This window comes from Ursus americanus, chromosome 7 (genome assembly GCF_024610735.1).
Source record: "Ursus americanus isolate L20-20 chromosome 7, mUrsAme1.1.p, whole genome shotgun sequence".
NCBI lineage: Eukaryota > Metazoa > Chordata > Mammalia > Carnivora > Ursidae > Ursus > Ursus americanus.
Genome location: NC_142133.1, coordinates 50088694 through 50115750, shown reverse-complemented (window position 1 = coordinate 50115750; position 27057 = coordinate 50088694). Strand labels below are relative to the sequence as shown.

General features: G+C 41.1%; 1 protein-coding gene across 1 annotated transcript; it reads right to left on the bottom strand.

The window, feature by feature from the left end:
• Positions 1-378: 378 nt before the first annotated feature.
• CKAP2L (cytoskeleton associated protein 2L) lies at positions 379-26998 on the bottom strand. The gene is made up of 9 exons (XM_045808920.2): positions 26892-26998; positions 25010-25076; positions 23355-23406; positions 18666-19918; positions 15086-15293; positions 10353-10508; positions 4757-4820; positions 2975-3164; positions 379-1567 (listed from the first exon to the last, which is right to left on the bottom strand). Exons 1-9 carry the CDS (start codon positions 26920-26922, stop codon positions 1342-1344), a joined length of 2247 nt encoding a protein of 748 aa, XP_045664876.2. The 5' UTR covers positions 26923-26998; the 3' UTR covers positions 379-1341.
• Between the last annotated feature and the right edge of the window lie 59 nt (positions 26999-27057).

Genomic DNA, 27057 nt, shown 5'->3' with positions numbered 1-27057 from the left:
TTGGCTTCACAGATAAAGGGAGGCTGTCCAAAGGGAAGGAAAGGGCTGGCTGTGTGGAGTCCTGCATTTTGGTTGTGGTGACCATCTATTCTTATTGAAAATTAGTATATCAACTTTATGGTTTTATAGCTCAGTTTTATGAACCTTGTCATTATAAACCTGACCTAGAAAGATGGTGCTTCCCTCATTGTGATAAAATCTAGCTCCTGGGTGAGGGTGATGGGCAGACCCTTGATCAAGGTGAGTTCTCCATGGTAATGACTGTTCCCTATGAGGCCTCTTGAGATTGCCTAGCAGAGTTTCCTGGACAAAACCCTGATTCTCTAGGCCAAGCCATCATCACTGTTTTTTTTTTTAATAATAAATAAAATAAATGGATAAGCAGGAATGAACAAAGTTTAATTTTTTTGTTTTAGATAATACTTAAATATTAAGAAAGCTAAAATTTTAAAATTCACAATATGTTGGCTAGGTTTTTCTATACATTATATTTACATAATGATTCTAATTTTAACTTTCCAAGAACAGTTGCCCAGGAAGAAGGAAAGGCAACCTATAATAGTCTCTGGGGCTTGTACTGTCTTCTCAGGTCAGGTGTCCTGTAGCAAAGAATTGAAGTGAAGAAGCAAGTGACCCTGCCCTCCCCTCTCCCCTGCTCCCTTTTGTTTTTCTTTGAAGCACTTCTGAATAACAAATGCAAAATTAGATTTGGATATAAAAGCTAGACGACTACCGCAGTTCAGAACTGTGTTCCACTGGAGAAGCCCCGGCACAGCCAGGGTGGGAATTACCCCTCATCTGTAGGGTGCTGTGACAGAAGTCAGAGTCGCATACAAAAGTCACCTGGGATCTCTGAGCAAAAGCACAGCTAGCGTCAGCTCCGTAAAATGAGGGGATTTGATCAGACAGTCTGTCGCATGGCATCTGGTCCAGAAGGCTAGCTTCGAAGCTCCCCTCGGGGCAGATAGGCCTCGCCCTCTCCGCTAAGGCGGATGCAGGAAGGAAAGTCCATCATCCTGCGGCACCAGCCTCTTGATGTGAAAAAAAGAACTACACTGAGAGTAAATTAGGTCAATAAGGTGAACATTTTTTACCATACTTGTGGGGTAAATGAATATTCAATAGCTTAAAATTTATGTACTATAAACTGTGGCAAACTATAGTCTTAAATAAACCAAAGACAGTCCCGTGGGGATATTAAATTCGAGAGTAAGCCCAGTGACTAAATCCTAAGGGCCCACAGTCTGCCTGTCCGTTATATAGTTTTGCCCAGGTCACCTGGCCAAGGGTATTTCACGGAGTCTCTGAAACACCTTTAAAAAAAAAAAAGGCATTAAGAAATTATGACTCGAGGATTTTAAACCCTAATGTTACAGGCAAAGCCTCATTTTTACGGAATATAAAACACTCTGTTTCTTCCACTTCTAACAGCTCGTTAAGAGAAGCCACTACTAAGTCGTGTTCCTGCAGCATTTCCGGGTAGCGGGCCACAGCCCGCTCAATCCTTGCCGAGCGCCGCACAGGGGTGATGAGCTTCATGTCCTGTACTTCCGGCATTCCGCTTACTCTGTGGGACAGAAAGATGCATTCAGAGCCTTATAACTGCTTTGGAAATTCTTCTTATTGTTCTGAATTTTTTTCTTCTGTCCTAATAAGACATGGTAGACATTTCAATGAAAGTTGACGTAAGAGTGCGCGTACAGCAGCTCCTGTCCTCAGATGGCTTTTCCTTGATTGTCAGAATGAACTGGGTGGTGTCTATCTGCTCTTGGATGGTATAAGCACAGAGATTTATTGAATGAAGTGTTAAGTGTGGTTTTTATTAGACACTTAGCGGTTGGTGTTTGTTTATTCATAAACTTTCAAAGAGTTGATAGGTTTTAAGGAAATTGGGCCTAACACCAAATGGGGTTGGACAAATGAATTCTAAGATTCTCCTCGCTTTGACAGAAAATTATTCAAAAACCATCTTTTAAGATGGTGGACCAAGCCACAAATTAAAACTGGAACAAACTGGGCGTCTTCCTTGTAAACTTTAATGTGTCCAATAAAAAGTAGCCCTGAGGATAGTTTGCAGAGAACTTTCCCTGTAGTGAATCTGGTCTACATCTCACAAACCCACTGATTACGTGAGCCTAAGCAAAACTAGCAGGCCGGCATGCTAAAAACTCTCATAATAAATTCCAGAGCCAGCAAGAAGTGGTTTCGGATCACCTGCTTGCCTTCATCCTTCTCTGTGTCGGCTGTAATGGCAGCACTGAGAGAGGGGTTTAGGGCTGGAAGAGGCCCAGCTGTGCTTTCCAGGGAACTAAAATATAGAACTGTGTGGTCGTGGTGCTTTTGTTTGGAAGTCTTTTTTAAGATCATGAATAGAGACTGATGTTATATTAATGTTCTAGGAAATGGCACTGATATCCTGACACAGTTCCCATGACTTCTGCCTTAAACTTACACTTATTCAAACACCAAACACTTCCAATAAAACGAGCAGCTTCTATCTAGTACACACCCGACTGCACAGCCTGTTTTTATAGGGCTGTTCTCTGTCCCTTCCCTCCTACAGCTACAGAGCTTGCCCCTGCTTGGCACTCGGTGTCCCCGCCCTGGGGCCTGGGAGGAAAAGCGCGTGGGATCTGTAAGTGCAGGACCCAATCCAGCAGGGAGGGGAAATCCGTTCTAGCCGGTCTCCAGACTCCAGCACCACCTTCCTCAGGGCGGGTCAGGTCTCCTTGGAGTGCTGTGAGGGCGACGGTGTGTGTGCACGGAAAGGGCACAGGTCTTCCTGTCAGTGGTTCCAACCCTCCCCTCACCCTCAGCTCCTTTCTTTAATGCCAGAGATGGATTAGACCACCTGGTCCTCACATGCCGCAGGGGTGTCCACAAACTGCTGGTGCTCTGGATCTGTGGAAGTGAAACTGAGAACAGGTCTTGAATAAAGCCCATAAACACAAAGCTTACTTTAGAGTTTGCTCACCTAGGGATCGGGGCAATCTGTAATTTGATACCAGGATGGTTATCCTCTTCTGCCTTGGTTATGTGGGGTGTTGCTGTAACCTGGTCTCTCTCTTTCAGAGAAAGACAAGACTTTTCAGATTCTGTCTTATTGGCCAGTTCTTCCGTTGCTATTATATTTGTCTCAGCAACTGAAGAGTCAGGGGTAACTCCTGTGTATGCAAGGTCAAGAAGGAAAGTAAGGTTTAGCAACTTAATACTGAAACTGAAAGTCAATAAAATGAAAAATCAATATATACAATGATTTCCCAACTGAAAAAAGAGTAACTGACTTGAAGTGAGATGTATGGTTTCTCCTGCCCAGCCGTCTAGCCAGGCCCTGCTACACCAGGCCATCCTCCTAACCAGCCCTCCAGACAGCCTTTGAGCCTCTGCGCCCCTAGAGTTGGATCCTTGATAGCTTTTCAACATTCTGAACACATCCCCATCTCTTATTCGCTCTTGAGAGAGGTTCCCTTAGGGACTAATCATTGTTTTTGACCAACCTTGGGTCAATTTCCTTGACTCACTAGAGTTAACTCACTTGAGCTTCCAATCCCTTCCTAAAAGGGATGACCACATGACTATTACCTTGGGCAGTGGGTGAAAAAATGTCTTGTGTTAACACAATATACATGATAGCTCAATCACAACAACCAAGAGAAGGGAAGGAAATTAGCTGAGATAGGCAGATATTGTGGTTGGAAGCTAAGACCCTAAAAGAGGTCAACATGGGCCAAGGAGTAGGAAAGGCACGAATTCCTATCTTTTTTCTTATCCGTCTGAAGAACAATGCCATGAATTATAAACAAATATCTGAATAGTAGCATCATTCCCAGTATAAGAGTAACATTGAGTATATCTACCCTGTGACCTTATTCCCAAAATTTTCCCAAAACTAATGGGGTAGTTAGCTATCACTCCACATGACTTGATTGTTCCCCCAAATTCAATCTGTCTTAAAGGAAGAACATTTGTCACCTTCTAAGATCAGAAAAATAATCTGTTTTATTTTTTCAAAGTAGCTTGTTTTTCATGCCATTCATATAACAAATATAAGCAATTACAGTGGGCCACTCACTGTATTTGGCACAGTATTTTTCATAGAAGAGTTTTCTAAAGGTTCTGACCAATGACAGCAATGGTTAGCTAAGTGAAAATGTTCCTACTCCAGTCATTTTTTTTTTTTTTAAGATTTTATTTATTTATTTGAGAGAGAGAGAGTGAGTGAGAGAACGCAAGCAGGGGGAGCAGCAGGCAGAGGGAGAAGCAGACTCCCTGCTGAGCAGGGAGCCGGATTAGGGGCTTGATCCCAGGACCCTGCGATCATGACCTGAGCTGAAGGCAGACGCTTAACCAACTGAGCCACCTAGGTGCCTCCAATTTTGAAGGCTATAATGTGAATTTGGATGTGTGAGTCCTGGTGGGTTGTTATGACACAGAGGCATCTCTCCCTTCTGCCTCAGTCTTGTCTGAGAAAGAGCCACTTGTCTTCTCCCACCTAGCCCTCCAGGGAAGCAAGACACCCTGGTGTAGACTGCTCTTGTGAAAACAGCCTATGTTTGGTGTTGAGCAGTGTATTTACTTGTAATAATAGAAATAAATCAGCTGATGATGACGGCTGAGAAAACCAGGCTATGGAAACCAAGAAGTGAGAGGGATTTCAGGGGATTTAGAATTCTTTTCTTTTTTCCCCTAAGTGTTTCTCGATGACTTTTACTTGAGCGGCTGGAGGGAGTGAATTTAAATACAAAAACAGCAGTACCTTCTGTGGTTCTGTTTGGGTCTTGCAAAATATTAAGAACAACTTCCCGTAACTCTTGTATTGGCTGGAAGAAAGAAAATACATAAAGAGTATTAAAAACATTCATGGAGAAAATGATCTAAGGAACTTTGCTTAACATCAAATGAGCTTCTTTTTATAATAAAAATGTTTCCTTTTAAAAGATCTCTTATCTAACTATAAATGACATTTAAAAAGTTTCAGATCTATTGCTTTATGTGAAAAATGAAAAAACAAAGAAAATGTTGGTTAAATGCTGGCATGCTTGACTTTAACGAAGAAATGTGCTTAAGGAAAGCTGTCTGTAGTGACATTTCTCTAAGTCAGTTAATTTTCTTAATTGACTTCTATGATCCCACTGAAGATGTGTCCCCACATAAAGATTCTGGCCCCAAGATGTAAAGTTAGTTATACAAAAATGCAGCATATGTTTTTAGCGTTGTCTTAACTGAATTTTTGTTTTTATCATAAAAGTCATATACCTCATTACAGAAAAACTGAAAAATAGTCAAACTTAAAAAGAGAAATCACCCGTAATCCAATCACCCAAATGCAGCCTTTAGTTAGTATTTTGGATAATCTTCCCTAGCCTTTCCTTTCTTTCTTCTTTTATTTAGTAACATAAAAAACATAACATTAAACATAACATATAAAATACAGTATTAAACATAACATAAAAAATAAAACATTAGAAAAAAGCCATTATTATTTAAAGTACCTTTCTGGCAAAATATTAAAAAGTACTTTTCTGGTAAAGTTATCTGAGATAGATTTCCTTTTTCAAAGTATTTAAACTATGCCATGAAGTAGAATACCATAAATGAACTGTAATTTCTGATAGGAATATTATATTTGGAGCTTGGTCTTTCTGATCTGGAATTCTGTATTACATAAATAATAGATGTGAACTGACAACAGAGCATAAAAGCAAAGCTATTTATACATTTTCACAAAGTCTAATGTGCTTTAAGCTTGAGGGAATGGGAATAAATGTACAGAATACATTGCAAAAAGTCTGAATTATATAAAACATTTATCAACATATTTTACTTCCCCCCCCCCCAAAGATTTTATTTATTTATGTGACACAGACACAGCCAGCGAGAGAGGGAACATAGCAGGGGAGTGGGAGAGGAAGAAGCAGGCTCCCAGCAGAGGAGCCCGATGTGGGACTCGATCCTGGAACGCCGGGATCATGCCCTGAGTTGAAGGCAGATGCTTAATGACTGCTCTACCCAGGCGCCCCAACATATTTTACATTTTTATAGACTTCTAGTTAAAGATGATGGATTGAATATACATTTATTTCTAATCCCTATGGAAACTCTAGTGAAATGATAATGGGATTAAAGGAGGCAATGACTACAGAGAATAGGAGAAATAGCAACAAGATTTGGAAGCTAGAATGTAGAAGGAAGAGGTAACCAACTTAACCAGCTTGAAAGAGCTGAATCCTAAGCTAGCAATGTGGCTGAGAAACAACATGGTTCAACCACAGGGCCTTTCTGAAAGGCTCAAGAATGAATGGTGGGGTCAAAATCAGGAGGATTCTTGAGCATCTGTTTAGCAGTCAAACTTCCAAGTCTTCTTTGTTGTTGTTGTTTTTTTTAAAGATGTTATTAATTGAGAGAGAGACAGAGAGAGCACAAGCTGGGGAAGGCATAGAGGCAGAGGGAGAGGGAGAAACAGACGTCCTGCTGAGCAGGAAGCCCAAGGTGGGGCATGATCCCAGGATCCTGAGATCATGACCCGAGCCAAAGTCGGAGGCTTAACCGACTGAGCCACTCAGGCGCCCCTCCAAGTTTTTATCCTAACAGACAACTGAAGACGTATTTTCCAAGTCTCTGGGGAATATCATGCACAATTGAAGGTGGGGATGCCCACTGAAAAAAAGGGATAAATGAAAGTTTCCATGCTGAAGGTTGAGATGCCAGCTCTCTACTCCCTCACAACACTGGTAGTCTGATTTCCAGCTCCCAGGAAGAGATTGGAAGATCCTTCTTTAGAGAATATGACCAGTTTTAGAAAGATCTGAAGACATTGCTGTTGAGGGTTCTTCACCCAATTGGCTCGGCCAGATCACCCTATGGTAAAACCTCATCCATGTGTCCAGAACTTTTTCAAATCACCTCTTTGTATACAGCCCAGTTTTTACTGGCATCTGAGTAAAGCCTTTCATGAACAAGAGAAAACAAAGGAAAATAAAAACACCACCACCAACAACAATAACACAAAACAGAGAGAGAAGAAAAACACTGGAGTGGCGCCTGGGTGTCTCAGTGGGTTAAGTGTCAGACTTTTGGTTTCGGCTCAAGTCATGATCTCATAGGTCATGGGACTGAGCCCCGAGTCAGTCTCTGTGCTCAGCAGGGAGTCTGCTTGAAGATTCTCTCCCTCTGCCCCTCCCCCCATGCACACATGCACGCTCTCTTTCAAACAAAAATAATAAAATAAAATAAATAAAACAGGGGCGCCTGGGTGGCACAGCGGTTAAGCGTCTGCCTTCGGCTCAGGGCGTGATCCTAGCGTTATGGGATCGAGCCCCACATCAGGCTCCTCCGCTTTGAGCCTGCTTCTTCATCTCCCACTCCCCCTGCTGTGTCCTTCTTTCGCTGGCTGTCTCTATCTCTGTTGAATAAATAAATAAAATCTTTAAAAAAAATAAAATAAAACAAAACCAAAATAAAACCAACAGCAGCAACAAAAAACAGACAGAGAAGCAAAGCACTGGAGAAGAAAAACAGACAATGCAGATAGATACAGGAATGTGAGGGTGATGGTGTAAGATCCCAGAATGACAGGCAAAGACAGTGGTAAAGAGCAACCTGTTAAGACTGGAACATGTCAGAAAGTTCTCGGAGAAGGGTCTCTAAGAAAAAGAAATCGATAGGATATCTGATGTTTTAAAAGTATTGAGAAATTTTGGACCTCATCAAGATAAAAACTTTTGCACAGAGAAGGAAACAATCAACAAAACTAAAAGGCAACCAGGGGAATAGGAGAAGACATTTGTAAATGACATATCTGTTAAAGGGTTAGTATCCAGAATCTATAAAGAACTCATCAAAATCAACACCCCCAAAATAAATAATCCAGTTAAGAAATGGGCAGAAGACATGAACAGACATTTCTCCAAAGAAGATATACAAATGGCTAAGAGACACATGAAAAAATGTTCAATATCACTCGGCATCAGGGAAATACAAATCAAAACTACAATGAGATACCACCTCCCACCTGTAAGAATGGCTAAAATGAACAACTCAAGAAACAATAGTTGTTGGTGAGGCTGTGGAGAAAGGGGAACTCTTTTGCATTGTTGTTGGAAATACAAGCTGGTATAGCCACTCTGGAAAACAGTATGAAGATTCCTCAAGATGTTAAAAATAGAACTATCCTGGGGCGCCTGGGTGGCAGAGTCGTTAAACGTCTGCCTTCGGCTCAGGGTGTGATCCCGGCATTATGGGATCGAGCCCCACATCAGGCTCCTCTTCTATGAGCCTGCTTCTTCCTCTCCCACTCCCCCTGCTTGTGTTCCCTCTCTCGCTGGCTGTCTCTATCTCTGTCAAATAATTAAATAAAATCTTAAAAAAAAAAAAATAGAACTACCCTAAGGCCCAGAAATTGTACTACTGGGTATTTATTCAAAGGATACAAAAGTGCTGATCCAAAGGGGTACATGGACTCCAATGTTTATAGCAGCACTATCTGTAATAGCCAAATTATGGAAAGAGCCCAAATGTCCATTGACTTACGAATGGATAAAGAAGATGTGGTGTATATATACACAATGGAATATTACTCAGCCATCAAAAAGAATGAAATCCTGCCATTTGCAACAACGTGGATGGAACTAGAATGTATTATGCTAAGTGAAGTCAGTCAGTCAGAGAAAGACAAATATATGATTTCACTCATATGTAGAATTTAAGAAACCAAATAGATAAACATAGGGGAAAGGAAGGAACAATAAAATAAGATTAAAACAGGGACATAAACCGTAAGTGACTCTTAACTATGGAGAATAAACTGAGGGTTGCTGAAGGGGAGGTGGGTGGGGGGATGGATTAAATAGGCGATGAGCATTAAAGAGGGCACTTGTGGTGAACACTCGGTGTTACATGTAAGTGATGAATCACTAAATTCTATTCCTGAAACCAATACTACACTATATGTTAACTAACTTGAATTAAAAAAAAAAAGTATTGAGAAATTTAGACAATTAGAGAAAAGTTTGGAATCAATTACATAGTAATAAATACTCAGAAAAATAAGCAAAGGAAAAACACGACAATAATTAACTTCAGGAAAAGTAGAAAGTCATGCTTGAAAGGCAGAATAGTTATAGTATATATTACATGGCTCAATGTACTCATGTATTTCTTACATATTCATAACTATGAGCATAGATTATTCATAACAATAGTGACCAGGATTTCCATATAACTCTAATGGAAATATGGAGGATGGCAAAATTTGCAGGCATGTGTCTCTTGGGGATACATGCATATATATATATATATATATATATATGTGTGTGTCAGAAAGAGGGTTAAATCCTCATCCTGCATAGTTAGAAGTCTACAAATCATGTCTAAAACTGAAAAATCAAGAAATAGCAATATAAGCACACTATCTGAAACTATCCAGGTAAATATGAAAATAATCAGTTTGCTCTGGGAAGTGGGAAATGGGAGGGGAGGGACAGAGGCCTTATGGAAAGAAACTTATTGAATGATTTTGACTATGACTGTTTAAACTATGTGCATGTACAACTCCGATTTTGAACAATCATGGGAAGAGGTATGGTAGAATATTAAATGACATGACAAGTGACATTTAAGTGAAAAGAGTTATAAAACTGTTGGATGCGGTTTTTGTTAAAAAAAGTTATATGGAGACAGTGGTTTTACTAGGTTTTAGAATTAATTTTTTTTTCATGTACTGGCTCTGAATTAGTGCCTTATGAATATTGATATGTTGGGCTTAATGTATTTTTAGGTTCTTTATGGTGAGGTAAGATTTTGTAAGTACTGCATATTGATGTTGTAACTTTCCATGCTGTTACTTTCCACAAGTGCAAATTTCTACAATGAGTGTAAAGTGAGTCACACTCACTTGACAAGAACAGTGATTCTATTAGTTTACTTTCTACCAAATAAATTTTAAAAAATGTTTTTAAAGATTTATTTATTCATTTGAGAGAGAGTGGAAGAGAGAGTGTGTGTGGGGGGGTAGGGGCAGAAGGAGAGGGAGAGAGAGAATCTCAAGCAGACTCCCCATTGAGTGGAGAATGGAGAGCCCAACACGGGGGCCCGATTACATGACTCATGAGATCATGACCTGAGTAGAAATCACGAGTTGGACGCTTAACTGACTGAGCCATCCAGGTGCCCCTCTAGCAAATAAATTTTTAATTAAATGTACATAAAGGACATGTTATGCTTCATAATCTGTGTATACGTTATGAAATGAATTCGAAATTTAACATGACATTGTATGACTGCCATATTGCAAACAACAGACAACTGGCATGAGAGAATTTTCAGGAAGTCACCCACCCAAGACAGATACTCACTGTTGCCCCATTTCTAATGGCCTCTTCGTACAGCCCAATAACATCAAAGGTGCCTGTACTTGCCAACACCTTTGCTTTACAGATCCAGAATTTAGCAAATTTTTCGACCTCAGGAATACTGGACAATATGGCAAATATTGCATTAGATGGTACACCCTGTAAAAAAAAAATACCCAGAGGTAATTACTGCCATTTTGCTGTTATTCTCACATCTAATATTCATCAGAGCAGCTATGCAGAAATCAGTCTGATCACTTTTTCTTAATTTTTAAAAAAATTCGATTTTACTGAGGTACAGTTTACATACAATAAAATGCATCCATTTAAACAGTATATTTCAATGAGTTTTGACACTGGTCATTCAATTTTAAGAGTTAAATGAGACCAAATAGTAAAATATTTTTCATAGCTGAAGGTAAGGAATATGTTTACATTTTTATGCAAAACCAAACCCCAAACCAAACCCTACAGTAATCAACATCCATATATTTCTTATATATTCATAATAATGTGAACACTGAATAGTGAACAGAATTTTCCTATGTCTCTAACAAAGTATGAAGGATGGCACAGGTAAGAAAGGTCACAGGGGTGTGTATATGTGAGTGTTTTGGGGACTCATGCAGCCTGTATAAAAAGGGCTAACTCTCACAAAAGTCACTTTAAAATGTCCTCACTAATTTGGTCCCCTTCTGGCTTGTACCCAGAGCGGGCAGTGACATGGACAGGAGGAATATGGGAGCTACCATGACCGGAAACCCAGATACTGGCGCACTCAGCTAGGCAGTGCCTCCTACTCCTCCTGAGGTGGGGAAGCCCCAAAGGTAAGCCCACAATCAAGAATCATCGATGTTTGAGAAAACCAACACTACATGAAAGAAGCATAAACCTCAACAGAGTTGAAGAAGAAATCAGTGAGCCGAAGATTTGGCTGTGGAATTCTCCCAGAACTCAGTGCGACAGAACAAAGAAATGAAGAGTATGATAGCAAAGCTGAGTTTTGGAGGGAATATCTATTACTCAGGAATTCCAACACCCATCTAAGAGATGCAACATTCAACACAACTGGCCAGACGTTAATTTCAACAAATTCTATCAAGCAGGACACATACAGGCTACATTTACAATGCAGTATAATTACAGTTGGAAGAAAGATAGTCAGGAAAAACAAAACAGAACTCTATCTGGAAGTTAAAAGATATTCTTCCAAGATAACTTTCAGGTTAAAGAGCTCAAAATGGAAATCTCAAACTATTTAGAGATGAACAATAATGAGTATGCAGGTCAATTACTAACCTATGGCCTCCTAGCTCCAAACCCACCTTTTATCCTCTGCTTTGAGACACTGGGGCTGGAATTCTGTAACTCACTCACTGTTTTCACAGCAGCTCCTTGCTGGGCTCTGCCAGTATGGGGAGCAGAGGGAGATTGTGGGGTTGGAGAAGAGAGGGACTTCCCTTTCCCCCATTTGCTTTCCCACCCCAGCAATGGTCCTTCACTCTGGCAGCAATAGTTGGTTCTGGCCTCCACCTTTTCCCGGGCACTTATAGATCCTGCCTCACTGGGCTCTTTCAGACACAAGAGCACCAACTGGGTAGCATCCTTTCCTCAAGGTCTGAGTCCCAGCCCTGCTGGGCCCCTCCTCCAGTGTCTGGTACCAGCATCTGCTGGGTAGTATGGTCTCCTTTGAGTTGGAGTTTGTTTCTCCTAGCTTCTAGATTCTGATACCCTCAACCTCTCTTTGTTCCCCCCAGACCCAGTGGGTGATAGCTGCTTCCTGAAGTTAGGGTCTCTGTTACCTCGGGTTCCCTTTTACTGTCAGCCCTGTGTGTAGTACCCATATTTCCTCTGATGGTCCCTTTACCATTTTTGTGCATGTAGGCTCACAAAGTGTTTTCATGTCCAACAGCCAGAATCGCTTCTCTTTGTATGTACCAGAGTCAGGGTGCCTGGGAATTTTTGTCTCCCAAGGGACAGCCATTAATCAATGACCACGGAAGTATTAATACTATAGTGTCCTTGCCCCTGATCAGGATGACTCTGAGAGGTCTGATCCAGTCTCCAGAGCTCCCCTGCGGGATTGTGCCACAGTTATAGTCCATGGATTTTGCTTGATATCACATCCTACTTGTCCTCTTTCCTTTCCTGGACCCACATCCCCACTCCCCTATGTTTTCCCTGGGATTCTCTTCCTAATAAATTACTTTCACACAAATTCTCCTCTTAGGGTTTGCTTCTAGGGAACTTACATAAGACATTGTGAAACCTTTACATTACATTCTTTCTATTAAGATACCTGGTGCAGTTTCTGTTTTTCTGAGTGGACTCTGACTAATACAGAATATTACCTAAACAACCATAAAGGATATGACCAAAGCTAAATTCTTAGGCAAATGTATAGCATTAAAATGTATTTTTAAGAAAATCAGACTGACATAAATGATTTAAGCTTTCAACTAAAGAGGCTAATTAAAAACAATAAACATAAAAATAGATGCAGACATTGATGCAAAAGAAGAAAATAATAAAACCCAAAGATGGCCTTTTAAAAAGATTGATAGAGAAATCTTTAAATAAAAGGCATGAAATTACTAAAATTAGCTCAGGAAATACAAAACCCAAATAGACCAATGATCACAGGAAAAATTGAAAAGATATACACAAAACTATCCCCCATAGTCCAGATAACTTTATGAGCAAGTTCTAAATTTTCAAAGAAAAAATAATTCTCATGTTGTATAAACTATTTTCAGAGTATAGGAGAAGAGGAAAATGCCCAACTTATTTGACAAAGCCACAATAATACTAATATTAGGGCAACACAAGAAAAGACAACCAAAGAACATATATAAAAATCTGAAATAAAATAATTGCAGCTCATAAAACTATGTACCTCATTTCTCTATGTGCTCACATGGTATGTACATGCATAAAAGCTGTCTGGAGGGATAAATGGCAATAGTGGTCAGCTCTAGGGAGCAGCCTGGGATGCATAACCGGTGTGTGTGTGCGTGCGCAGGCGTGCTCGGTGGGGGGGTCTAGTCATATTCCGTATTGTTCGAAATGTTTTTATTTTTAATTTTATTATTATTATTACTATTAGAGAGAGGGAGAGAGGGAGAGAGGGAGAGAGGGGGAGGGAGGGGCAGAGGGAGCCAGAGAATCTTAAGCAGGTTCCATGTGCAGGCGCAGCCACAGTGCGGTTCAATCTCAGGACCCTGAGACCATGACCTGAGCTGACATCAGGAGTCTGATGCTTAACCAACTGAGCCACTCAGTTGTCCCTGAAATGTTTTTAATAATAAGAATATATTCATGGGGGTGCCTGGGTGGCTCAGTCAGTTAAGCGCCTGCCTTCGGCTCAGCTCTTGATCCCAGGTTCCTGGGATCAAGTCCCGCATCGGGCTCCCTGCTCAGTGGGGAGTCTGCTTCTCCTTCTCTCTCTGTAGCTCCCCCTGCTTCTCTCTCTCTGTCAAATAAATAAATAAAATCTAAAGCAAAAATTGTTAAAGAATGTTCATGCATTCTCTTTAATACAACGAAAACAAAAGAAAGAGAAACAACAAAAAAAGAATTGAACTTTAATTCCATAAAGGAGAAATAATTAATGTTTAACTGAATTTTGTGAAAAAATTACCTGGAGTAGACCTAAATTGAAGGTTCACTTTTTCTGTTGCTGTTCAACACCACCAGCCAAAGGACAGAATTGGGTTTGCTTCGGCAAGGACCTTAGTATAGATGTCTACACAATTTTTTATTAATATATTTTTCCTTCATGGCATCACCTAGGGATCATACCCTTTGCTTACCGTCTCCTTTATCCTTACCTGCAGAATCCAAGATACAATTTAGATGCCATTTATAGCTATCCAGAGTCATCAGGATAATCTAATTTTACACATGACCTTGCCTTTGACTTCAGCTTCATATCCAAATGTCAAGTATTTACACCTTGACCTTGATGCCTAAAGAAGGCAAAATTCCTTTTGGATCCCTTGAAAGGCAGACGGCTTGGGTTAGTTTTCCAACTTCTTTATGCCTCAGTTTCACTTGTGAAGTGGGCATGGTAATAGTTGTTATGATAATTGTGTGAGATCATATGAGTAAAGTATTAGAACTGTGCCTGGCATATAAGAGCCTTTATTTAAGTGCATGCCGTCATTATTATTGCTATTCTTCTTCTTCTTCTTTTTTTTAAAGATTTTATTTATTTATTTGACAGAGAGAGAGACAGCCAGCGAGAGAGGGAACACAGCAGGGGAGTGGGAGAGGAAGAAGCAGGCTCCCAGTGGAGGAGCCTGATGTGGGGCTCGATCCCAGGACTCCGGGATCATGCCCTGAGCCAAAGGCAGATGCTTAACGACTGAGCCATCCAGGCTCCCCATCTTCTTCTATATTAAAAAGAGCAGCTGACTTTCTGCTTAGACCAAGGTTATCTCTCTTACACCATATTTAAGAAAAATATTTAGGGCACCTGGGTGGCACAGCGGTTAAAGCGTCTGCCTTCGGCTCAGGGCGTGATCCCGGTGTTCTGGGATCGAGCCCCACATCAGGCTCTTCCACTATGAGCCTGCTTCTTCCTCTCCCACTCCCCCTGCTTGTGTTCCCTCTCTCGCTGGCTGTCTCTATCTCTGTCAAATAAATAAATAAAATCTTTAAAAAAAAAAAAAAAAGAAAAATATTTAAAAGCTCTAAGACTCTAGGCCAAAGCTTTGGGAGCTTATCCTCCTTACCTCCTCAATGAGCTGCAGACACTGTGTTAGAGTATTGTTAATTTTATTGGACAGTTCAAGTTGTGCTTTCTTTTCTTCATCTTCTTCTTCCATACTCTTCCAGAATGAAATATTCATTTCCTCTATTATTTTTCTTTTTGTTTTAAGTTCCATAGGAGGCCGTTTATAGATTTTCCCCTTAGATTTCTGCCATTCTTCTAATTGTTTCCTGTTAAAAAATTAAGGGTGGGGGGGTGGGAAAATTCTTTAGGTTTCTTTTTGTATATAGTCACACTTTCAAAGTATAACATATGCATGGATTGAGTACCACTGAATACCTTCAACTACACACAAAGTCAGGAGAATGGAACTAAAAACAATTGACAAATGGGTAATGGCAACAATGGTTGCCCCTGCCCTTCAGAAGGCAGACTGCAGAGGGATTACTAGGATCTCAGTCTTCAAATTCCTCATCTTCATGATTATTCTTCATTATTTTTCTCTAAAAATTTTCATTTCACCTGTATATTACTTCTGGCACTTGCTTTCCTAAAACATCCCTCCATCTCTGAGATCACAAACTCGGCACTCCATTTCTCTTACCATAAGCTCTCTATCTGCCACTCAGCCGAACCCAGCCGAACCTGCATTCTGCCCTTAGTAGGTTCTTGGCCAGAGTGAAGCACTTTGCCCAGTTCCTTAGCCCTCTCCTGACCACACATGACCCCCTTTCTTCCTAAACAAGATCAACAATTTCAGGAGTCTTAAGTAGCTAGGCTCTGATGGTGGCCAAATCTTAGTTCTCACTCTCCTCCATCTTTCACATTCTCTGCTCCTGCTTCTAAGCAGTCAACAGACTACTGTTGGAAGAGGCGCCAAGATCCAGAGACTCAAGCATGTGAATGTCGGCTCTTCAGCTTCTTTAAATTACTACATGTTTATAACTCACAGATGTACATTTCAGGCCAGATTTTCCCCTAGAGCCCCAAACTCTGTAAAACCCACTGCCTAGTTGGTATTTTTTATTTGATGTCTGGCAGTCACTTCAAATTTAATACTGTCTGAAACAAAGGTCTTGATTTTCATCTTCAAATCGGTTCCCAAATAGCTTATCGTATATCAATGAATAGTACCCCAATCTACCCAGTTGCTAGGACCTAGAACTAAGAGTTGTCTTCATGTAGTTCCTTCTTTCTCTCACATCTGACACACCACTGTACAGACTATAGGCTTCTACCTCTATTACCACCATCCTGGTCCATATCACTGTCACCTTCTGCCTGAAGTGCCCTAGCAGCCTCCTTCCTAACTCATGTCCTTGCTCCACTCTCACCTTCATCAAGTTCATCCTGTGCCGAGGAGCCAGAGTGGTGTTTAAAGTGTAAAGCAGACCGTGTCACTGCCAGAAACTTCCCATGGCTCTTGGGATAAAATTAAGCATGTTTTCCACAGCAGAAAGGCAGTGTAATTAGGCTCCTGCCTGCCTCTCCGACCTCGTGTCTTACCACTTTCCCTCTTACTCTCTCCCCTCCAGGAGCTTTGGTATCCCTTCAGTTACTTGACCCACACTCATTCCTGTCTCAGGGTCTTGAGTCTTCATTCAGTCCTCTGTTCAAATGATACCTCTTTGAAGGGGTAATTATGTGTAACTATTTTATTTCATCAAGATGTTGATTTTCTGTCTTCTCCACTAGAATGCAAGTTCTGTGAAGGCAGAAACCTTGAATGTCCCAGTGCCTAGCTCAGTGTCTAGAACCCACAAATGTTCAGTAACATACAGCAAAATTCACCTTTTTTTGGTGTACAGTTCTTCGAGTTTTGACAAATGCCTAAAGTCATGTCACCACAACTATAATCAAGATATACTCCTTTAAAAAATTCCCTCATGCTTCTTGGTAGTCAACCTTGCTCCTTATCCCCGGCTCCTGGTGATCACTGATCTGTTTTCTGACCTTATGGTTTTTCTTTTTCCAGAATGTCAGTTAACTAATTAACCCTTGTTTCCCTCCTTGACTCCAGAGCACAATCCATAGCACTTATTTCAGTCCCAACTGCTTGACCCCTTCACCTTCACGCTAACCACCGGCTTTATGGCAGAAGCTGAGACGTCTGGCATATTTCCTCTATGTTGCTGGCATTCTTCTTCTGTCAGCCTTCCTTCCAATCATAAATGAAGAGGAAACTTTTACCTTTTTCTAAAGTCAACCTATTCCCAGGACCCCAATGCTATGATTTTTATTATTCTAGTACTTTCCATATAGACACCAGAGGAAACTTTTACCTTTTTCTAAAGTCAACCTATTCCCAGGACCCCAATGCTATGATTTTTATTATTCTAGTACTTTCCATATAGACATCAGTTAAGGTAGACTGTGACTGTGTGCTCACCGCTGTATCTCCCAGTGCCCAGCACACTGTAGGTGCTGAAGGAACACTCGAGCAATGAGTGAGTGATCTGTCCCTCTCCACAGATTCCTCTTGACCATAATCAAACATGGTCAGCACTCCACACACTGTCTCAAAGACCCATCAGCCGTTATCTGGTCTAAACTGTGAGCACCAGGGGAGGGACCCTGAATTCACTCACTAGCTCGGAGTCTTTGTACTCAGTTTTCTTTTTGCTCAGAAGGCTCCTTCTTCTTTTTGTCTCTATCCTATTCCTAGACCAGATGTCACTGTTGAAAGTACCTCCCTGATCCTTCTATCTAAAGAAGTCAGCCCAGTCTCACTCTCTCGATCACATCGCCCTAAATTAAGTGGTTTGTTTTCTGTCTCTTCAGGAGAGCAGAGAGCTTGTCGGTGGTGTTCAGGGCTGTATTCGGAGAATCGATCCTGCCCTCACTTCATCCTGCTATACCTTTTAGCTACGATCTAATTTTACATGTTTCTTTCACCCTTGTCAGGAATCTCCTTATTTTCTACCCCACCCAAGTGTACACAGATGCTTCTCCTTGGAGGGTCACCGCATTGTGAGACTATCTAGTCCTGTGCAGAGGGTGTGAAATCCTTTGGCTTGGTTTCCAGCTACATGCATGTTAATGTGAACCTTCAGCACCCTGAGATCCCGAGTTCTACTGTCTGAACTCTGGATGTGAACTCATTGCTTCTCTTTGTCTTAGCTTACTTTTCAAAACTTGGCCTGCCCACACTCATGGAAGTTTCCTGTTCCTTCTTCCTGGATTTAACCACTGGTCTGCTTAACAAGGGACTACCAACTCCCCATTTCCTAGCTATGTAAATTCACTACTCTGACTCCTCCCACCTGGCCCTTTTTTATCGCTTTTCAGTCCCTGCAGGGTACTTCCTGACCGAGTGGTCTACACCTACAACCCCTATTTCTTACTCAAGCATTCTGTTTCTTTCTAACTATCTTTTTAAAAAAGAAATTATTTCAAGCATACAGCAAATTACAGAGAATAATTTATAACACATATATGTCCCACCCAGCTCTATCAAGTCGATATTTGTTATATTTGCTTCCAGTCTTTTTTTTCAGGGCTGTAGCTAAAAATTACTCAGAAGCCATTATTTATGGCCTGAGTATTCCTGATGGTCAATTTGCCTAATCTTAAATTGCAAAATTATGGAATTAAGCAAATACCTTCGATCCTCTGCTGTGATCTTCTTAATATTTGGGTTAGTCTGGGCCCCATTTGGGACTCTTCTTCCATTTATGGTTTTGTTACCAGCTTGAGGTTTGGGAGCTGTCTTATTCAGAAAATGGTTCTGGGAAAGAGTCTTTTTCAACTTGGAGTCCAAAGTCTGTGCTTTTCGTTGATAGTTGTTGCTGCATTTATTCCCATTGGTTCTATTTACTGTTATGTTAGGAGTGCTAGGAATGACTGAATTAAAACTGCCAACTGCCAAATTAGGCCTTTGGCTTATGGCTTTTGATTTTTGCAATGCACATGATGTCCGAGTTCTAAAACAAGGTTGAGTGGATTTCTGATCTTGCTTAATGTCTGGACGTCTGTTTTTAAAGCCTCCCTGAAGCACATTGGGGCATGTCCAGGGTTTGGTTTGTTTTACTTTCTGTTCAGTAACACTGTGTGACTGTAACTTAGTTGCATTTGGTCTTTCATATTTATCCCTATTAACCTGTATATCCTTTATGTCCTTGACCACTGGTTTCTTTGGTGCCTGAGTCCTACTAAGGGTCTGAACGTTGTGAGAGGGAACTGTCGTTGGGAGTTTTTCTCCTGGTCTCGCAAGACTCGTTCCTCTAGATAGTTGCTGTGACTCTACTGGTAGGATCCTAATTTGTGTTTTTCCAACAAATGGTTTATTAACTCTGTCTTTCAGAGCAGCTCCATTCCCTGAACTTTTGCCCAAGGCTTGTTTAGGAGCCAAACTGCTCTTGACTTGATTATAAGAGTTAGTCTTTGGCTTACATACTGTCCGTAATTCAGGATTTGACTTCCTTTCATAGTCTGGTAAGGTTTGGGGCAAGTTCTCTTTGTTTATCTCTTTTAGACAGCTATCCAAGTGTTCATTTTCAATATGGTTATTGTCCGCAGAGTCTGCACATTTAGTATTTCCTTGATCTGCTACTTGCTGCTTTGCAGTTTTCAATTCTTGTATGCTAAGTGACCCCAAAGTTTTTCTAGCTAGTTCTCCAGTAGTGGATGATCCAGCTTTATGCTGTTGTTGACTATTGCTGGAAGGCTTACAGTTTGAGTTAGAAGAAACACCTCCTGAAGTCAGCCTTTTGCCCAGAAGTTTTGGTGCCTCCAACTTTGGCTTCTGCAGTCCTGTGATATTGGCAGGTCTGGGTTGGAGTTTAATGCTGATGGGTCTTGTAGCTTTGGTAGGCAAAGCAACACGACTGGTAACATCCTTTTTGGGTATAGTATGCTAAAAAGATAAAGAAAAATATCAAAAAAGTAAATTCATAACAATAGCTCAGTTTTTAAAATAGAAAATTAATAAAAAAATTTAAAAATTAGTTATTTTATTTAGAATTTCACTTAATAAAGCTGAATCTGAGAAAATAAAGGCTCGCTAATAGACCTTTTTAAGAAACGATTTATTTATTTAATTTAGAGAGAGAGAGGGAGAGCATGTGAGTGGGGGGAGAGGCAGAGGGAGAGGGAGAGAATCTCAAGCAGACTCCCTGCTAAGCACAGAGCTTGGAGACCAATGAGGGGTTCGACATGCAGCTTGATGCGGGCCTTGACCTCATGACCCTGAGATCATAACCTAAGCTGAAACCAAGAGTCAGGATGCTCAACCAACTGAGCCACCTGGTGCCCCTAAAAGATCTTTATAACTTGAGCTCTTATCAGGAATATACTAGAATATTTTAGCTTGATGGAATTAAGCAGATATGCAGTGAACATACAAAAATTGTTGTTTAAAAAATAAATTTGGGGCGCCTGGGTGGCACAGCGGTTAAGCATCTGCCTTCGGCTCAGGGCGTGATCCCAGCGTTATGGGATCGAGCCCCACATCAGGCTCCTCTGCTATGAGCCTGCTTCTTCCTCTCCCACTCCCCTTGCTTGTGTTCCTCTCTCACTGGCTGTCTCTATCTCTGTCGAATGAATAAATAAAATCTTTAAAAAAAAAATAAATTTGCCTCAGTTGAACAAGTACTTGTTGAATGCCCATTATATCCCAAATGAAGTGTCCTTCTAGGGACTCTGAAAAGATATATACATAATAAACTTATGCTAGGGTACTTCTCAAGTTCCTCCTAGTAGTACTGTAAATTGCTATACTAATTTTTTTTTTTTTAAACAACACTGCTTTTGTAAAGGTCACAGTGTCACTCAAAAACCTTCGTCTCGTCCCTGGAGATCAGTGGCAAGGATAGGTGGTAGATGCTGGGAGGCCTGAGATACTTTGGAACAGTTTTCAATACAATCTAACATCTCAGTAGAAAGTTAATCAGGACAGGGTTTTAAGGTTAGGTTCTACATTATTAACAAGTAAATGTTTCAGTCATGTGATTTAATCTTGGATAAGGAAGGTAGGGCTAGGTTATAAAGAACTTAACAAACTAGGGATGGGAGTTTAGAATTGGTATGGTAAATAATTGGAGCAGGTCACTGTGGATTCTGGGGCATTTGCACTAAAAGCAAGTATTCAGAAGAGAGAATTGGGCAGAGATTTGTAGATTATATGTCTCCAGGGGAAGATATGGGAGTGCTAGAGTTACCACTCTTTACTTTTGATATGGTAATATTATTGAGAATTACTATGTAAACTTAGTGAATGTGTAAAGAAAGTCTGTAACCAAGACCACTTGGCATTAAGGGCAAAGAGATGTCCGCTCTAGAATGGTATGTGTAAGGTGGTGTTGCTGGGGGTGGAATAAGTGAGGGTTGGAAGTGGGAGGCAGGGAGATGGATGGATACCCACATGGCTATAGCTGGGTTACTCCTTGAGCCCCAACATTTACATCTACCTCTGATCATCACATTATTGCTTACTGAAGAGGCAGGGATGGTGGTATCAAAGTTTCCAAACGTGCTATTCCTTAGTTGTTTCTTTTTTTCTTTTTTAAGATTTTATTTATTTATTTGTCAGAGGGAGAGAGAGAGAGAGAGTGAGAGTGCACAAGCAGGGGGAGCAGCAGACAGAGGGAGAAGCAGGCTCTCTGCCGAGCAAGGAGCCCCATGCAGGACTCAATCCCAGGACCCCGTGATCATGACCTAGGCCGAAGTCAGACGCTTAACCCACTGAGCCACCCAGGCATCCCTAATTGTTCTTTTTTTTAAAATTGAGATATAGGGGGCGCCTGGGTAGTGCAGTCATTAGGCGTCTGCCTCCGGCTCAGGGCGTGATCCCAGAGATCTGGGATCGAGTCCCACATCGGGCTCCTCCGCTGGGAGCCTGCTTCTTCCTCTCCCACTCCCCCTGCTTGTGTTCCCTCTCTCGCTGGCTGTCTATCTCTGTCAAATAAATAAATAAATAATCTTAAAAAAAAAAAATAAAATTGAGATATAATTTGCATCACATAGAATTCACCATTTTAAAGTTTATAATTCGTAAGAGTATGCCAGAAGACCTTTGTTCAAGTCCTGGGTCTGACCCTTACTGGCTATGTAATTTTGGTAAAGTACATAATCTCCTTGAGCCTCAGTCCTCTCATTTGTAAAATGGGAATAACAATAATAACATCTATCTTCTAGGAAGGGTGTCATAATGTCCTGTTTTTCACAAGATAGTTTTTATTTATGGCTGTTGGCCCAACATAACAGTACCTCCTTTTATTCACAAAGGTATCTGGACATTAAATTGTAAGGCCACCTTTCTTACAGGGTTGTTTTGAATGTTAATTGAGATATTGTGTATAAAGTGTCTTGGCCAGTATCCGGATGATACTCAAATGTTAGCTATTATAATTAGGTATGAAAATGTTTTATAAACTTTTTATAAGTTGTAAGGCATTATACAATTATAATGATGACTATTACTTGCCTAGTCCTCTTAGTTCCTCCTATTCCATACTTGGTTTTCCCACTTAATTTTTATCTTCACAACTGGGTAAAAAAGAGGTAGGCATCACCTCATTTAAGAGATGACTTAGTGAAATCAGTATTGTCAGCTTCTAGAGAAGCTGGGAACTCCGAATGAACTCTGGGAACTCTGAATGAGGACACTTTCTTCCCAGCAGATTTTTCCTTTAAGGCTTGCATGCTACACTAGTTCGATCTGCTCGAAGTAGAAGTCTGACCTAGTGATTCCCAACTGTTCACATCATGATGTACCAATTTTGCCTTATATACATTTTCTATCCTTCACAGTGTCTAATGATGTTGTATGTAGCCTTTCAGAAGGCTAATTTCTTCCATTTAAACCTTGAAAATGTGAGGATCCTTTATCATTCTATCCATAATCTAGCTGAACTGAACTGTTTAGGAAGCATATCTTGTTAAGTAGCTTGGAAGATTCAATATACGTGTTCCCTTTTAATGACTACTGAGCCATTTAACTCCATGGCAGCATACCGAAGTGGTTAAGACCACAGCTCTCACTCTCATGACCTGAGCCAAAATCAAGAGTCAGTTGCTCAACTGCCTGAGTCACTCAGGTGCCCCCAAAATGATGATTATTATTTTTTAAAGATTTATTTTATTTATTAATTTTAGAGACAAAGAGAATGTGCATGAGCAGGGGGAGGGGCAGAGGCAGAGGATCTCAAGCAAACTCCAGAGACCAACATGGGGCTCGATCTCATGACCCTGAGATCATGACCTGAGTTGAAATCAAGAGTCAGCCGCTTAACCAACTAAGCTACCAGGCACCCCCCAAATGATTATTTTATAAAAGACTAATTTCTACTTACAGATTTAGAAGGTGGAGGATTCAGACAATTACTCTTGGCTTTTAGATAGGGCCTATAAAAGACAAGATAAGATTAATTCTTAGTACAGAAGGATCAGCAAGGCTTGGGAAGTATAGTGATTACAATTTATTAAGATTAGAATTTTAAATCATTGGAATTTCTGTATATAGTAAAATAATTCAAAATTATATTCAATAAAGTCCCCTTATTATCCCATTCTTAGTCCTGCTATTCTACTCCTCAGTGACCACATCATTCTTACCCATTTTTTTGTGACCCTTTCAGACATGTTCTATGCATAAATACAGCATTCTAACGAGATTAATGAAATATGTTTTCTTCATATTTACATAGTGTTGTTCATCCAAACATCATTCCTTGAACACCACAATATGCCAGGCACTAGAGATACAATGTCAAGTAAGGTAATTAACAGCTTCTTTGAAAAATTTCTTTGTTTTAAGTATCTTCAGATAATGAATATTCGGGGGTGAGAGATATAATTAAAAAAACAGGAGCACATATGAAATCTAGCCAGTGAGCAGAAAATGCAGAAAAGGATGGGAAAATAGAGGAGAATTTAGAAGGAGTCAATCTGCATGGATCAAAAACAATTGCCAGACTAAGAAGGACTTCGATCATGACTTGCTGTTAGTTTCCCCCATCTTGAACATAAACTCTGGAGGGACAGGGACCTCTCTGTCTTAAGTACCATATTTCCAGAACCAAGAGTGACTGATATATTATAGGTATTAAATATTTGTTGAATAAATTAATTAGATTTATTTAATCAAGAAAAAAGAGTTGAGTAAAACCCCAAAGTAAAAGGAAACTAGAATAAACTAACTTTGTAAAAATTCAGTTCCTCTTCTTTGGGGAGAAAATATATCAATGTTAAGCAAGAGGGACTAATAACACCATTACAATGGCAAGATGTTGACAAAAGATAAAAGTGAAACAGTCATATTCTGTCTAAGTTGGGAGTAAGTGCTAAGAGAATAGCCAAAGAGCACTGTCAGGCTGGAGGATGCTGGTGTGCAGCTATGAGGACTGACTATAACTGGCTCTCCTATTTTAGCAAGGAACAACAGAACCAGGGTCATTCAACTCCTTGACCTTTTCTAGCTTTCACAAGAATCACTTTCCCAGGAAAAAAAGCAGGGATAGGAAAAGCTTCCAGCATTGTAGATAATACTGTGGACCTTCTCCCCCTTCCTTTAGAGCCTGTCACAATAATAGTGCTTAAACTGCTCCGGGTTTTTTTTGTCATGTCTGAACCAATATACCCTTTTCTGAGTTATCATAAGATCTCAACGCAGTCCGAGTAGACTGCAAACAAAAGGGCTATGTTTTGTTGTTGTTGTTGTTTTTAAAGAGTATGTCCTTTTTAAAAAAATATTTTATTTATTTATTTGACAGAGAGAGAAAGAGAGCACAAATGGGGAGCGGGAGAGGGAGAAGCAGGCTCTCCACTGAGCAGGGAACCCAATACGGGGCTCCATCCCAGGACGCTGGGATCATGACCTGAGCCGAAGGCAGATGCTTAACCAACTGAGCCACCCAGGTGCCCCAAAAGGGCTATGTTTTGAAAGGCTTTAAATTGCTAGTACCAGTGAGGGCAGCAAAACTTGCATAATTGGGTGAGACAAACTCACTTGGTGTTTTGGCACTTCAGTTTTCCCTTGGCTGCTAGGTACTCCTGGAGCTTTCTCTGCCGCTCTTCTGCAAAATAGGCAGGCAAACAAACAACAGAACTTTAGCTGGAGATTTTAACTAATATTCTAAAAGATAGCACTTTTCTGTAATAATTTTGGCTTTGGACCACATGTTATAAAGTCCCTAACCCACAAATTTGCCTCCAAGTTAATGTTTATATCAACAATATCATTTGTATGCCACGTCCTATATTAAGCTCTTCATACTTACATTATTTTCTTTAATCCCACAACAATCCTATGAGGTATTTTACAGTCTGAAATCTAAAGAGGGTAAATGGTATGCCCAAGTTATCTAGCTAATATGTAGCAAAGCTAGGATTTATCCAACCCCTAGAGTCCTTTCTCACAACCACCATATTATGCTTTGCACAAAGAAATCTGTTACTGGCTCATCTGAGCTGGGGAACCAGTCCTGGTTTTTTGTTTTTGTTTTTTTAATTTAAAAAATTTTTAAAGTACATTCCATGCCCAGCGTGGATCCCAACATGAGGTTTGAACTCATGACCCTGAGATCAAGACCTGAGCTGAAATCAAGAGTCCGATGCCTAGCCTACTGAGACTCCCAGACGCCCCTTGCTCTGGTCTTATTATGTTTTTTTCTGACAGGGATGATGATTTTTGCAACAAACCCTTACATGGCTTCCTTTGGACCTAAGGACAAAACAGGCCAGGTTAGGGGGTCCATGGCAAACATCTATTACATGGTGACTTTCTAAGCATTTGTGAGGGAATGAAAATTCTGTATGTCTGTCTTCAGGAAGTTTCAATCTAGTAGTGAAGATAAAATAATTACAATATAAGGCAAAATCTAGGTATCATTAGAAAGGGTCAAAGAAAGAATTATGGGAGTTCAGAGGCAGCGAATGAGTGAGAGGAATAGGTGGTTGGAAAAGGCTAAAATTCAATAATGGCAAAAAAAAAAAAGTTGCTGTGTGTTTTGCTATCTGGCTCTGATGCATCTCTAGGAGACAGCTTTGAGGATTATGCATTTTAGGCCATGCCAGGCAGTGTAGAGAGCACCGGCTGAGAGACCGGGTTAGAATCCCAGCGCTGTGGCTTCTAGCAAGTTAGCAAACCTCGCTGCTGCTGAACCTATAAAAAGGAGACAGAAATGCCCATCTTTAAGGGCTGTTATGTAAAGCGCCTAGGACAGTGCCCAGGACCTAGCAGATAGTCAACAGGTATTGTTACTGAAACTGTCAAAACACTGCGTGCATTTGGAAGCTGGCGGCATCTGAGCTGTATTTTTAAAGGCAGCTAAGGGCTCCAGGTACATTCAAGAGATCAGGGAACCCAGGACCCTCAGTTCTGGGTGCAGATTTAACCATCAACTTCCAGCGCCCACGCCCCCCCCTTCACTCCCCTACCCCCCTTGGGGTCAGACCCCGCCTCTTGGCAGCAAAGATCAGACGGCAGCATAGAGGACCACGCCCAGGCTCCGCCTGGAGCAAAATCTGGGTTAGGGAACGCTTGGCTTCCTTCTGGGTGTGCTACCCGGGCAAGGGGACTCAGGTTCTCTCCCTAAACGAGGTGACAATGACATCTCTTTGCAGAGCTGCTGCAGGAATTACGGGGAAGATGCCTGTGAGGGATCTGGCCCCGCATCTACTCTCCCCTACCCAGAGTCAGACGTCTCAACCAGCGCCAGGGCCTGGGTTCCCCGTTAGCGCTCCCTGGACTGCAAACGCCCAGGGGAAGAACGAGGCAGGCAGGGGAGCGGACGGGCACCTTCCGCGAAAATAACTGACTCGGTGGCTTCCGTTATTCCCCGCCGTTGCTGGAGCGCCTGCAAGAGGCAGAGACTCACGGTCATACTCACCCGCGGCTGCGGCCGGTCCCGGTGGCACCATGACGCCTCCGCGACAGTTTTTCTTCAAAGGCCGCGCCTGAAGCTAAGGCCGGGGCACAACGCGTCCGCTCGCTCTCATTGGCTCCTGTGGGTTTGAAACGCGCCAGTAGGAAGCAGGGGAGGGCGGGACAAAAGA

Bases quoted from the DNA above. Each gene is read 5' to 3' on its own strand.
- CKAP2L (XM_045808920.2), bottom strand. From the start codon at position 26,922: ATGGTGCCACCGGGACCGGCCGCAGCCGCGG. The intron at 19,919-23,354 runs GTAAGTAGAAAT...TTATCTTTTTAG, and splicing joins ATCCTCCACCTTCTAAATCT to CATACTATACCCAAAAAGGA. The intron at 10,509-15,085 runs GTAAGGAGGATA...TTTTTTTTACAG, and splicing joins GTCTGCAGCTCATTGAGGAG to GGTGTACCATCTAATGCAAT.